General features: G+C 33.9%; 2 protein-coding genes and 1 long non-coding RNA gene across 3 annotated transcripts; all 3 read left to right on the forward strand.

Annotated features, from left to right (window-relative positions):
- The first annotated feature begins 367 nt into the window (after positions 1 to 367).
- LOC147793327 (uncharacterized) lies at positions 368 to 2,528 on the forward strand. Its single transcript, XM_087122619.1, is given in 3 exon segments — positions 368 to 412; positions 414 to 493; positions 1,918 to 2,528. Coding segments are annotated over 3 exon segments (441 nt in total). The 3' UTR covers positions 2,234 to 2,528.
- Positions 2,529 to 2,954: 426 nt separating this feature from the next.
- On the forward strand, positions 2,955 to 7,541 carry LOC111791464 (uncharacterized). Its single transcript, XR_002814651.2, has 3 exons — positions 2,955 to 3,890; positions 4,473 to 4,631; positions 4,709 to 7,541. It is a non-coding gene; the product is annotated as an uncharacterized LOC111791464 (long non-coding RNA).
- A 1,898-nt stretch (positions 7,542 to 9,439) lies between these two features.
- On the forward strand, positions 9,440 to 13,750 carry LOC111791498 (ent-kaurenoic acid oxidase 2). Its single transcript, XM_023672871.2, has 7 exons — positions 9,440 to 9,773; positions 11,352 to 11,829; positions 11,920 to 12,183; positions 12,292 to 12,460; positions 12,955 to 13,061; positions 13,165 to 13,286; positions 13,441 to 13,750. Exons 1-7 carry the CDS (start codon positions 9,529 to 9,531, stop codon positions 13,544 to 13,546), a joined length of 1,491 nt encoding a protein of 496 aa, XP_023528639.1. The 5' UTR covers positions 9,440 to 9,528; the 3' UTR covers positions 13,547 to 13,750.
- The last annotated feature ends 1,163 nt before the right edge of the window (positions 13,751 to 14,913 follow it).

The raw sequence follows: 14,913 nt of genomic DNA on the forward strand, positions 1-14,913 counted from the left end.
AAAGTAATTAATTTCTAAAAATTCTAGAGGGCGTGGACATAAAATTAAAATATCTTCAAAATTGATGAACGAGATTATATTAATTTTTATCATGAATTTTTAAATTTTCGTAATTTAAAATTATTTTAATTTTATCTATTTAATTTAAAATTTTAATAAATAAATGAATGAATTTATATTATTTTCTCGCTGCAATTGGAAATTTATGATTAAAGTTGATATAAAGGACTAAATTTTGGGTTAAAATACATAAAAAAAAAAAAGAAAAAAAGAAAAACCATTGGTTATTAAAAAAAAAAAAAAAAAAAAAAAAGAGAGAAAAAAGACCGGGTTCCACGACCTGAGGGATTAGTTTAAAAATGTAGACATGGCCCACATTAAATACGGAGTTTCCAATCGTTTTTTTTTTTTAAATAATTAAATGGGTATATATATAAATAGGTCCGGTCGTTCAATCGATTCCTGACAGTGTTACGCATTGCCCGCTCTCTAGGTATTTCCTCTCTTCCTTCGAATTTTCGCTTGTTTTTATTTTTTCCCTCTTTTGATCGATTATTTTCTGCTACGAGTTTAATTTTCGTATAAGTTTTGTTTAATCTGCTCATGATCTTTGTTTTGGTTTTAAACGTCTTGGTTGGAAATCATTCATTCTCTTTGATCGCGAAAAGACGTGGAATTCATGGTTATTCGAAAGTCGATTTCGTTCTCAGAGATATTGATAGATTGCTGTCGAACTTTTAAATTGGAAAATTCAAATTTTAGCATCTAGTCAATCGGTAGGGTCTTGGAATTTAGGATTCACCGACGGAAAATCATGAAGGTGGAGTCTCTAGATTGTACAAAACATGGCGTTGGTTAAAACTTCGCGTTTGATTCAATTAGGTGCTGCAGTTTTTTTAGGATTATTGAATTCAATTTTCTGGCGGTTTACTTCACAATAGAGATAATAGAGGTGTATAGTGTCCAGTTTCCCTCAATATTTGTCAACCATTCTGTTGGAAACTGGAATCATTCCTTCGCTCTATCATAATCTGGGAGTTTAGTTGCGATGGTACAGTTTTTTTTATACATGCTTGAAATAGCAGGTGCATTATTTTACCATATAGTTTCGAGGGTTTGCTAGTTGGTAAATTTTGCGCCTAAATGTTTGGGACCTGGAGTTTAGCAGAATCGAGTCTCTCTTCCTGCTTGGTGGACAGATTTTGATGTATCTCTAAGTTTGAAAAAGTTGCTTGCTTTGTTTTGTTCAACATGTCTAAAATTTTTATGGCTTTGATTCGAGAATATATTTTTAATTGCTATGGAATTTACAAATTATCACTGCATATAAAATGACCTGTTTAAAACTGTGACTAAAAGACCAATCAGGATAAGTATTGTCAAGATAAGGTTGGGAAGCTATATTTGGATTAAGTTATTATTCTTATTTTATCATGTTATTGTTACAAAAAATGCATGTCGTAAATTTTTTCCTGGTTAGAATGGGAATAAATGGAGTAATGAATTAGTAAATAAGCTGGTTGCCTGTGCTTTTCTCTCTCTCTTATTCGTTTCAATTGTTTCGTTTCTCTATTCTGCTCTAGGTGTCCTATACTATAGATCATAAAAGAGTTCTAGTTGATCAAACTCCAGGCCCCACATAAGTGCACCATAAAGGAGTTTTGTGCATTCAATATAGGAAATGTGATTAGAGTGCATTAGAACAAGCAGTTTAGTTTAAATTTATTATGTCAAGGTTCATACCTCCTTTTATTGTGCTTAAGTAATTTTTTTGAAGTGGAGGGCTTCTTCAAACAACAAGGAGGGGTGTGATTGTGTTTGGAAATTTTGCTCGTATATTTTGTTGCCATAAATTTCCAGTGCCATCAATAGATTATTGCATAGCTTCTGTACTTTTGACAAGCTAGAATAACATAGTGAGTTACTCGCAGAAAATAAAGCAGAGTGCCATTTTATGGATATAACAGTACCTGGTGGGAATGATCCTGAGGAAGTGACTCGTGAGTCGCTTATCGCCATTTCTTACGAGGAACCAGAAACAGCTCTCTCTTCAAAGCGATCATCTGGAAAGCTCAGTAGCGAAAACCTCAATCTGGTCAACGGGATAGACCACAATCTGGTGGAAGGGAAAGAATACGATGTAGAGAAATATAGATCTGAGCTGATAGCTATTTCCTTTCTTGAGTCACCACCTGAAATTGGAAGTGGAACCGTGACCGAACTCAAGGGTTAGTGCCTGGACGTCCGTTATCATAAATGTATACGCTCTTATGTAAAAATGGTACTAATCTAAGTTCATGGATGTGTTGTTATGACTGTAGAGCAATGCTGTCCATGTTCGTTGTTTTTGTAACATAAACCCTCTGCACGGGTTGTCTGTCTGTACTATCTTGTGGAAACTTATTGCTGTGTGAACCCAATGAATGAACTTGGTACTCAGCATTTTTCTTATACATTTATGTCATTTTATTGTAATATCATACAGTGGTGCCTTAAATATTGTATATAGTTTATACATTGTATGTTAATAGTTTCAAACTAATTATTGTTTCAAGTAGTTTATAGTTAAGATGATTGAATTTAGTACTTGAGGAGAGTTGTTTGATATCTATGCTAACTATTCGGTCGGCTTGGTTAGTTTAGTTGCATAACATTGTTATGTGCTTGTTATACTGCTCATTGTTTCTGAGTGGTTCGTTTTTTTATTGTTAGTGTCAAAAACCTGATTCCAAACTATTCTCCTGACTGAAGTTTGTAAATCCAGCCAAAATTTAGCAAATGGTTGCACAATTTTCTTGGAATGCTGAAAGAATTGAAAAATGATCTTTAGTTATGAATGAGACAGGTGAAAAATGGGGCGACAAAATCTGACTTGCAGATTGATGGAGAACTGTGGAAACAACCAGGATCCTTGGTAGCTTTTCAACATCAGATTCACAAGAAATAGAGTGAGTTAAGGACATATATGAGTTTCATTTTGGGTGAATTAGTTAATAAGCTTGCTGCTTGTGTTTTTGACTCCATCTCTTTTTCATTTCAATTGTTTCTTTTCTCTATCCTGCCTTAGCTGAGTTAATCAAACTCCAGGCCCCCACAGAAGAGCACTGTAAGGGAGTTTTGTGCATTTAGTTTAGGAAATGAGATTAAAGTGCATTAGAACAAATGACGTAGTTTAAAATTATTAGTTCAAGGTTCATACCTCCTTTTATTGTCCTTAAGTAATTTTTTAAAGGTCTGGTTTTTGTAATCTTGTTGAGTCAGGTTGCTGCTCGAATATTGATTCTTTGCTTTTATTGAGTCTTGGCTGGGACGTCAACAACAATGCATGCAACTTAGACTAGATTACCTGCTTAATTTCAAATCTGCTGTTCTTCTGAATTAGTCATTGTACGTATGAGTTTTTCCATGCAAAACCTGCACACAATTTCAATGGACATCTAAAGATCATTTGCCTGTTTGATTAACTGCAATCAAATGCTTGTCTATATGTGCTGTAAGACTCTAGTTACTGCATTTACATGCTAGGTCTTTTGAAGTTCAAGGGGTGTGATTGTGTTTAGAAATTTTGTTCATATTTTTTTGTTGTCATTCATTGCCAGTGCCGTTAATAGTTCATTGCATAGCTTCTGCACATTTGTCCAAGCTAGAATAATATAGCTTCTGCACGTCGCTTATTGCCATCTATTGCGTGGAACCAGTAACAATTTTCTCTTCAAAGCAATCATCTGGAAAGCTTGGTAGCGAAAACCTCAATCTGGTCAATGAGATAGACCACAATCTGGTGAAAGGGAAAGAATACAATGATGATAAATATAGATCTGAGCTGACAGCTATTTCCTTCCTCGAGTCACCACCTGAAATTGGAAGTGGAACAGTGGCCGAACACAAGGGTTAGTGACTGGACGTCGATTGTATACGTTCTTATGTAAAAATGACACTAATCTAAGTTCATGAACGTGTTGTTATGCCTGTAGAGCAATGCTGTCCATGGTCTTTGTTTTTGTAACATAAACCCTCTGCACGGGTTGTATGTCTATACTATCTTGTGGAAACTTATTGCTGTGTGAACCCAATGAATGAACTAGGTACACAGCATTTTTCTTTTACATTTGTGTCATTTTATTGTAATGCCATACAGTGGCGCCTTAAATATTGTATATAGGTTATACATTGTATGTTCATAGTTTTGAACTAATTATTGTTTCAAATAGTTTGTAGGTGAGACTGTATGTTCATAGTTTTGAACTAATTATTGTTTCAAATAGTTTGTAGGTGAGACGTTTGAGTTTAGTATTTGATGAGAGTCGTTTGGTATCTAGCTAACTATTCGGCTGGTTTGGTTAGTTTAGTTGCATAAGATTGTAATGTGCTTGTTAGACCGCGGTCATTGTTTCTGAGTGGTTTGTTTTTTATTGTTAGTGTCAAAAACCTGATTCCAAACTGTTCTCCTAACTAAAGTTTTGTAAATCCAGATTCCAAATTTTAGCAAATGGTTGTACAAAGTTCCTGGAATGCTGAAAGAATTGAAAAATGATCTTTAGCTATGAATGAGACGGGTCAAAAATGATGGAGAACGATGGAAACAACCGGAATCATCGGTAGCCTTCCCACATCAGATTCACAAGAATAGGGTGAGTGAAGGGCATATGAGTTTCATTTTGGGTGAGTCGGTTATAAATATGAATACTAACGTATGCACGTGAATCAGGTCAGGAGGCAGTGGGCGTCATTGATGAAAACAAAGAAACGGGTTTAAAGCATGCTGAAAGGCCAATCAAAGAGTTTGGAGAACAAATTCAGTTAAGTATTCTGAGGCTGTAAATTTTGTTGGGATTTGGACCAAACAGACACTTGACTTTCATGATTTAGGCAAATGGGGCTCTGAATAATTTGTGGGGGTTGCAAAGGCTAAAATGCGGTGAAGAACAGGGAAATATTTAACCAAATCATGAAAATGGGGTTAAAGGAGGTTTTGATACTTAAAAGAGATGCAATAGTTTGACCTTGGGAACCATGGAGAGCACAATCTTAGGGCCATTTTTAGGATGCCAACAAACAAATTTCCTAAAATTTTTAGTTGGATTCCATGAATATGGTTGTTGTTGGAGCACAATATTTTAGGTAACCAATATTTTAGGTAACCATCACACTTCAAGTCCGGGTTACCATATATTATTCTAACTTTTATCTATGAAGTTCAAGATAATATTGTAGCTTTTGAAAAAAACGGAGTATTTTTTAAACCTAGGATAGGATAGATTAGGAATATTTTTGGTAATTTAGCCCAAGAAAATCAACCAAATTAGGATGTGGGTTGGTGGGTGAACTGGAAATGGGAATGGGAAGTTAAATATTAAGATCCTACCTGGTGGTTTTGGAGTACCTAATGGGAAGGTTAGTGTTAATTAAGTATAATATTATTATTGCACTGTTAGTATAGTGCCCACAACCGAGGATAAGGATGAATCTTGAGCCTTTTGTCAATGGTAGGGAGTAAAAGTATCTTGGTATGTCGATTTTCTTGAATAGGAGTGGTAAACAAAAAACACCCAAGTGTGAAAAAAACTCTGTGGTTTGGACACGAGGATGGCGATTACAAAAGAGAAGATTATTTTTGTTTATAATCTCTTAAAAATTATCCTCACAAGACGCTGAACAAAACGGCCTCTTTGTACTACTATCCTTGTCGTATTTTAATGTATTAGACTTTTTAACACGATACATTGTTTAGAGACCAAACCCTCCGATGGAAAAAGGCTTGGAACCGTAGCTTTTAAGAACTTGTCAGTCAGGCAGTGGATTAACAGTCGTATTTTAATGTATTAGACTTTTTAACACGATACATTGTTTAGAGACCAAACCCTCCGATGGAAAAAGGCTTGAAACCGTAGCTTTTAAGAACTTGTCACTGAGGCAGTGGATTAACACCGTAACAAAGTAGACTCTTTTTCCCATGGGCCTTGCATGCAAGAGGGAAGGGCTTTTTCCCTGGAGGTATCTGGATAAACAGGACAAATGATTTCTTGATCCCAAGGCCTTTACTTACCGTAAAAGAAAAAAATCAACTGCTTACCATAAGGAGAGCTTCTAGATAGGAGAGCTTCTAGATTATTTCCCCCCTTTTTTTGCTTTAATTCTTTTGTGGAAAATTTTAGTATTGTATAGCGTGGACTATTTTTCATATTATTCTCATATATTGATTCGTGTTATTTCATATTATTCTCATATATTGATTCGTGTTAGCATTATTTTTAAGAATTAAAAGAGGTAGGTAGTATGGCTTGACTAAAAAAATTCCAATTTGAGCTTGTCCCTTGTTGATTTGGCCCGAGAATAAGGCTTAGTTTGGGGTTGTTATGCTAATGCCCCCATTGGACTGCTTGAAAAACATTTGAATTTGTGTTGGCTGCCGTATTTTGGTGTAAGACTTTGGCTTAAGTTGTCAAAGTTAGAAGTTTGTTACTTAAATATTGAGATCCCTGACCGGTTGGAAAGAGGTGTAGAAACCTCTCCCTAACAGATGTATTTTAAAACCGTGAGGCTAACGACAATACGTAATGGACAAAAGCAGACAATATTTGTTAGTGGTGGGATTGGACTGTTACAAATGGTATCAGAGTTAGACAACAAGCGGTGTGCGAGTGAGGACGCTGGGCCTCCAAGGGGGGTGGATTGTGAGATCCCACATCGGTTGGAGAGGGAAACAAAGCATTCCTTATAAGAGTGTGGAAACCTCCCTTTAACAGACGTATTTTAAAACCGTGATGGGCCAAAGCACACTCCTTGGTTCATAGTTTGTTAGCAAAGCTTGTAGGAAGAGCACGAGAGAATACAAACTATAGAAATGGATGGTTTATGGACTAAATTTACAGCAAAAATACATCCAACTCTTATTATATTCATATCATTTTTAATGCAACAATCAATTCATATCAACTGTTAGATCTCCATAATTGAGCTGAACATCCTAATCCTTTCTCTTTCACTCTACTATTTCCTTCTTTCCATCAATCTTTCTGTTGTTAAAAGGAACAATTTCAGCCTCTAATGGAAGAGAAATATGATGATGGGTCCTTTCCTGTTTTCATTTGAATTGAATTGGTTAATCTATCAATCAAACTGCCCCTAAACTCTCCAACTTTAGGGAACACATATGCCTAACTTAGCCATTATCATTATCATTGCCTTATCTGCCACTGTTTTCTTATCAAAGCATCTTCTGAGGACCATGCATTTCTTTGGTTTGATTTGGATATATGCTCTGTAATAGTAACCTACATTCATCACTGGCTGCTGCAGGTGATGTGAAAATCAGCTTCTTTGTCTCAGTCATTTTGTTGTTGCTGAGGAAAATCACTGTCAAAACAGGTTCTTTTTACCCTTTTGTAAAAAGATAAGCCTGTTCCCATTAGGTTCCAGTAAATTTTTGTTTGAAGATTTGGAATCTTTCTGGAATTTTGTATTTTTACTTGCAATGGTTAATGTAAATATTTGATTCTTGGGGTAATTTTGTTTGAAGACTAAAGTTGTTTTATTAGCAAGTTTTTATGGTAATTCTTTTAATGTATACGGTTTTTCATGCATTGAATGAAGAACAAAACTCTGGATAACTTTAAGGGATATACACTTTTGGGATAAGAACAATAAAGTTGGAACGGAACAAAAAGGACAGTTCCATAATTTTTTTTTCTTTTTTGGTAAATTCCAAAAAAAATACCTTTATTGGTTTCCATTTCTGAATACGGACCATTTTCTCAAGAGTGTATGTTGCAAATGATTATGAAGGGTGAAGTTACTTTTATGCCCTTAGTTCATTTTTTTACCAACACTTTGAACGAACTATTTAAATAAGATCCATATTAAATTGTTATTTACATGCTTGAAATCTTACATTTATATATTTCTACCGAGTCTACCAGATTTTAGTTGAAAAATGATTGAAATGACTGAGAAGCCATCGACCGGAATGATTTTCTTTCATTATATATACTTTTCTTAGTGATGAAACTCGATGAATTTCAGGATCTTAATGAATTTGGTTACTACAAATTTCATGGTCTCAATTCCGATCGAGGTCTAGACCAAAGAAATTGATACATTGTATGGTCTAGACCAAAGAAATTGATACATTGTATGATCTAGACCAAAGAAATTGATACATTGTATGATCTAGACCAAAGAAATTGATACATTGTATCACTTTTACCAAGTTCTTGATCCAACGAGTAACACCAACGGATGCAACCAAATTTTTCTCGACATTATAGGAATTTTTTTACCAAGTTCAATGGACGCGGCATTGAAAAGACGAGCGGAATCAACAGTAAAAATAATAATAAAAAAAAATTGAATTTTGGGATCCTTTCTGGTTTATAAAGGGCAGAGGCATAAATGTCTTTTCGAATTTTAATGGGTCTGAAAATAGTATTTAAAAAAAAAATGAACCCACTTTAACAAATGGAAACCAAAAGGAGGGCCACTTCGTTTGGATTTTTCCCCCCCAAAAAAATAAATGTATGAACAACATTTCATTTTCAATTTCTTTCCAAATTTTCTTTATTTATTAATTTCCTTCTAGAACTTATTTATTGTATTACCAAAAATATGATTTATGGTGAGATATATCCAATGAATTATTACTTTCTGAATGATTTATTAATAATTCAATAATTTTGAAGCATAGCCTTCCCTTATATGCATACAAAAATTACACCAAAACCTTCCCTTTAATATTAACACAATTATTAAACTCGATTCATACCATTTCATTCTTAGCCTAAGTAACCAATAAAACCCTCGTTAATTTAATTAGCAATACAACATATCAAAATTTCTTAAAAAAAACATATTTTAATTTCGATAATTACTGACGACGGGTCATATAACATGATTCTTTTAAGGATTACAATATATTGGTTATGAAATCATTAAAAAAAAATGTATAAATCAAATTAATCAACATATAATAAATATGATTACAAAAACCATGCATCTATTTAAAAAATCACATTAATAAAAAAAAAAGATATTTATTAAAATATTCATATATATTACTCAAAAAAGTATTTTTATAGCTTCTTTTAAAATATTAATTTTTGTCTATTTTAAACCTTATATTTTATAAATTAATAAAAAAAAAATAATGGGTATTAAATAATATTTTAAATATACATGACAGCGATGTTTATGAAAGAGAGGTTTTTCTTTACAAAGCATATCATTCCACGACACGTGACCTAGGTCACGTGACACTATATTATTAAAAAAGAAAAAAAGAAAAAAAAGGCAGCAAATTTGATTAAGTTAAAATAATTACTAGGCAACAATATTTTACCAAATATAATAAGAATTGCCACGTAAGCAGCCAGATTTCATTTGTAGTGTGAGGGGTTCGTGTATAAATAGGAGACCTGTTGGAGGAAATTAGTCACTCCCTCTTTTCCTTCCACCCCTTTTAATATATATTTTTATATATATATAAATTTCTCTCTCTCTTTTTTTTTTTTTTTAATTTGGGTTGAAAATTTGATGGAGTCGACTTGGGCTGTGGCCGCGGTGGTGACGGCGGTAGTGGCGGTGGCGACGGTGTTTTCGGTGTTGAAATGGGCGGCGAAGAGTTTGAATGAGTGGATATATGAGGCGAAATTGGGTGACCGGCGGTTGGCTCTGCCGCCGGGGGATTTGGGATGGCCTTTAATTGGGAATATGTTGGGTTTCCTTAGAGCCTTCAAGTCTAAGAACCCTGAAACTTTCATTGATGGCTATGTTTCCAGGTCATTAACTCTCTCTCTCCTCTTCTTTCCTTTCTCTCTCTACACCTTATTGGGAGCGGACGCCTCGATACGAGCGTCCGCCTCGCCCGACCTTTACATGCATACTTAAAATCGGTCGTTTTAAACCTCTAAACTAGTTGAATTATGTTCGTGTTTACTTGTTACACTTATTTATCAAATTTTAAATATTTAAATGGATGTCTTTTTTTTTTTTTTTTTTTTTTTTTGTATTTTTTAGTATTTTTTTGAGACATGCATTTGTCAGTTAAAAGTTAATTTTTACGTCAAAATATTATTTGAGTCTGTATACATTGAATCTCATTTTTATTTATTTATTTATTTATTTAATATTTTATTTTAAATTTGGGTTAATAGGTAAAATAATAATAAATATGAAAAGTAAAAAAAAATTAATAAATTATTTTATTTATATATTAGCAGACTATATTTCAGTTTTAAAATTTATGTGTGAGTATGGGGTTATTTTAGTATTTTTACAGGTTGATGGGTTCAAATACCAAATTTGTATTTATTTTTTTTAACTCATCTTTCTTCCTAGTGAAGAATTCTTTTTCTCAAATTCTTTTTTTTTTCTTTTTTTTTTTATTGGTTTTGTCGTCATCACCTTATTTTAAATAATAAGAAGAAAAAAAAAAAAATCAAATATTGAAACCAATAAATAATAAATCAATTTTATTGAATTTTTTTCTCTCTATTTTCATGACCAAAATTAATGGTTTTATAAAATGGGTCACATTTTTTAAGTTTCATCTATATAATTCAATTTTAAAATTATAATAAAATAATTTTTATTTTAGAATTTAAAATAAAAAAAAATGTTTTTTTTACTCCACCCAATGGCTTGATTCAGAATGCATGACGATCAAATCGACTTATTTTCAATGGTCAAATTTATAATACAAATCTCTTAATTATAAAACTATATTTAAAATATTAAAAAGTTTAGTATAAAATATAATATACGAAAAACTATATAAATATATATATATATATATATATATATATACATACGCGTGTGTAATTGGGCTGACATATTGGGTCTTGACAGGTCGAGGTTGAAATAAGGTAGTCTAGTCCAATAAATAAATGAGTTGGGTCGATTATTATTTTTTAAAATTATTTTTATTAAAATTTAAACAAATAATTTCAATATTATTAAATAATTGAGTCGACTTTCATCAACTATTTAAACATATTGTTAAAAAAATTAGGTTGAATTTGTAAATTTTAAAAAAATAATAAATTGAAAATAGTATTTATTGGGATCATTTCCATGTCGGTGTGGATCTTTATTTATTTATTTAATTGTTTTTTTTTTTTATTTTTAGTTTTGGTGCAAAGGGGACAATTTCTGATATTATGTTTGCTCAATTCTAGAAATCCTCGTCTCATCATTTTCTAGGTTTCCCTTGCAAACATAATGCGTTAAAATTTTAAAAAATATAAATAAAATAATATTATTTTTTATATTTATGAAAAATCAAATTAAAAAATATAAAAAATTTAAATTTAAATTTAAATATCTGATGAAAATGTAATTCTATTAATTAATTACAGGTATGGGAAGACCGGAGTGTACAAGGTTCATTTGTTTGGAAACCCTAGCGTGGTCGTGACGACGCCGGAGACATGCCGGAAAGTTTTGACAGACGACGAAGCGTTCCAGCCTGGCTGGCCACGCGCTGCCGTAGAGCTCATTGGAGAGAAGTCTTTCATTCAAATGCCGGAAGAAGAACATAAGCGTCTCCGCCGCTTAACCTCTGCTCCGGTGAACGGGTTCGAGGCGCTGAGCAATTACATTCCTTACATCGAAAAGAATGTATTGGAATCGTTGGAGAAATGGTCTAAAATGGGGCCAATTGAATTCTTAACTCAACTTCGTAAGCTTACTTTCACTGTTATCATGTACATTTTCCTAAGCTCTGAGAGCGAACCGGTGATGGAGATGTTGGAGAAGGAGTATACTCGGCTTAACTATGGAGTTCGAGCCATGAGAATTAACCTACCTGGATTTGCTTACCACAAAGCACTCAAGGTATTTGATAATATGCCTCAATCAATTTCGAAAATGTAGTTTGGATTCTGGAATTTGTTCGATCAATTAAACCACCGATTACTTGTTTAGGCTCGGAAGAATCTTGTGGCTGCGTTGAAAGGAATTGTGACTGAGCGAAGACGGCAAAAATTGGACAAATGGGCGCCGAAGAGGAAGGACATGATGGACCAACTGATCGATATTGAAGATGAAAATGGCCGGAAATTGGACGACGAGGAGATCATCGATATTCTGATTATGTACTTGAATGCAGGCCATGAATCTTCAGGCCACACCATGATGTGGGCGACTATTTTGTTGAATCAACACCCTGAAGTTCTCAAGAAAGCCACGGTGTGTACACAATTAGGAACTTAATTAGCCTGTTTGGTTACTCAAAATCATACCATATTTTCTCATATGAGATCAATCCTGATAGAAATTTGTTTAAAAACTGAACAGGAAGAACAGGAAGCGATTGTGAGGAACAGGCCTGCAGGTCAAACGGGATTAACATTGAAAGAATGCCGGGACATGGAATATCTCTCAAAAGTTGTTGATGAGACTCTTCGCTATGTATCATTCTCCCTTGTTGTTTTCAGAGAGGCACAAATGGATGTCAACCTCAATGGTATATCTCTCTCTCTCCGTCTCTCTTTGTAAATTACTAGATGATTTGGATTAGAACAATGTGGTTATTTGCAAGAGACATCAAAGTTTTGGTTTAGCATCATTGGGCATCTTAGAGATGAACGGTAAAAGTATCTTGAATTAGCATCGGGTAATTATTAGGGGTATGCTTGTGAAACCCCACATTGATTGGAGAGGGGAACAAGTGCAAGCAAGGACGCAAGGCCTCGAGGGGAGGGGGTGGATTGTGGGATCCCACATCGGTTGGGGAGGAAAGCAAAACATTCTTTATAAGGGTGTGGAAACCTCCCCCTGGCAAACGCGTTTTAAAAACCTTGAGGGAAAGCCCGAAAGGGAAAACCCAAAGAGGACAATATCTGCTAGCTAGCGGTGGGCTTGAGCCATTACAATGCTGATTTTCAAATCCGTAGCGGGATTACAACGGTCTCTTTCTATGTCCTGATTGTATGTATGGTCTGTGTGTGGTGGCTGCAGGTTATCTAATTCCCAAGGGTTGGAAAGTGCTGGCTTGGTTCAGAAGCATTCATTACGACAGTGAAGTTTACCCAGACCCAAAGAAATTTGATCCCTCAAGATGGGATGTAAGTTAAAAAAAAACCACAGTTTCTTTAAACCTTTTTATAAGAATCAAAGGAAACCAACCCATCTCTAATTCGTTAAATCCACTGTGTGTTTGGCATACAGGGATTTGTTCCAAAAGCAGGAGAGTTTCTTCCATTTGGAGCAGGAAGCAGGCTATGCCCAGGAAACGATCTAGCCAAGTTGGAGATCTGCATTTTCGTTCATTATTTTCTCCTCAACTACAAGTAAGTAGTAGTATTACACTGCTTGTTCTTCTTGTTCTTCGTGTTCTTCGTGTTCTTGTTCGTGTTCTTCTTGTTCTTGTTCTTGTTCTTCTTGTTCTTGTTCTGTTGTTGGAAGCTAATGAGTTTTTACATTGATTTGGGTTGAAAATTACAGTCTTGAATGGCTGACCCCTGACTGTGAAATCCTGTATCTGCCCCATTCGAGGCCCAAGGACAATTGCATGGCTAAAATCACTAAGAAGTCCAGCGTGGCTGCGTGATGGGTGTTCTCTACTGCTCATCCCCACACAGGAAGAAGTTTAGTTTTTATGTACTATATAATGGTGTTCTTACTATTTAAGCCCACACAGCAAGAACAACATGTATGATATGACATGTCTTGCCTTCTCCTTGTGTCGTCTGTACTCAGTTCTGTACTGGAATTCTGGTTCAAATAAATTAGAAGGTTCTCTTCCTTCTCATCATCGCCCTTTCATGTTCTATACTTTCAAAACGAATAAAACGATAATCGGTGTCTTATCTATTGAGGTAAGCTCAAATAAGACTTTCCGTTTTGCAGAAAGCCCACATCTAAGTTTCATAGCTTTTGGTGTCTTATCTATTGAGCTAAGCTCGAGTAATACCATTTCGTTTTGACAAAAGGCCCACACCTAAGCTCCATAGCTAGCTTTGGGTCCGCTGTCTCAAACATGATTTTCTTACTCCCCATTCCCTTTTTAGCCCGTTATGAGTAAAGAGGAATTCGAAATACCATGGTTTGTAGCCAAGTGGTCTATTTGTTTGAGAGGAATTCGAAATACCATGGTTTGTAGCCAAGTGGTCTATTTGTTTGAGAGGAATTCGAAACACCATGGTTTGTAGTCAAGTGGTCTATTCCTCTGAGCTACAAGTACTGAGTCCTCCGGAAATATTTAACTCTTTTTAAAATTCACTAATTTATTAGGTTGAATTTGAAACTAAAAAATTATATTATCCCAAACAAATAATTTTATATTTACTAGTTCAGTTAATTTTCTTTTTTAAATATATACAAAAAGTATATATATATATATATATTAAGCTCAAAATTAAAAAATTTGTGATTTATTCGTTAAGCTCAGCAAGTCTTTCGGATCTAATTCAATTTACAATACTTTCCCCTTTTTCAAAAGTCAACTCCCCCAACCTTCGTCTCTATTTTGCTTCTTTGCTTTATTTTCACTTTTTTTTTATTGATTTAAATTATATATATAAACATTTATAAAGTCAAACTCATATACTACAATTATAAAATTAAAATATGGAAAGTAAATATGGATATATATATATATATATGCCATTAATTTTGAGGCTAAAACGGTAATTTCATCATAATTTTTTTGATTAACTTCCAATCTAAAAGAACGAGTTATACTACTCTCAACTCTTAATCTCGACAACGAATGTGAAGTATAGATTTGAACTTCTAATACGAAAGAAAATAATGGATGTTAACTACCACCGAGCTATACTGCTCTCGACTCCTAACCTTGAAACTTCTTTTAGTACAACAATTGTTGAATTTTCAATATGAACGGAAATAATAGATGTTAATTAACGTCGAGCTATGCTGGAATATCCGTTCGGACATTTTTTTTTTTAATAAAAT

The sequence above is a fragment of the Cucurbita pepo genome, chromosome 3 (genome assembly GCF_057944985.1).
Source record: "Cucurbita pepo subsp. pepo isolate OVF chromosome 3, ASM5794498v1, whole genome shotgun sequence".
NCBI classification, from domain to species: Eukaryota; Viridiplantae; Streptophyta; class Magnoliopsida; order Cucurbitales; family Cucurbitaceae; genus Cucurbita; species Cucurbita pepo.

Coding starts and splice junctions, on each gene's coding strand:
- LOC111791498 (XM_023672871.2), top strand. CDS start 9,529: ATGGAGTCGACTTGGGCTGTGGCCGCGGTGGTGACGGCGGTAGTGGCG. Junction 12,461..12,954: donor AATGGATGTCAACCTCAATG/GTATATCTCTCT, acceptor TGGTGGCTGCAG/GTTATCTAATTCCCAAGGGT. Junction 13,062..13,164: donor TTGATCCCTCAAGATGGGAT/GTAAGTTAAAAA, acceptor TTTGGCATACAG/GGATTTGTTCCAAAAGCAGG.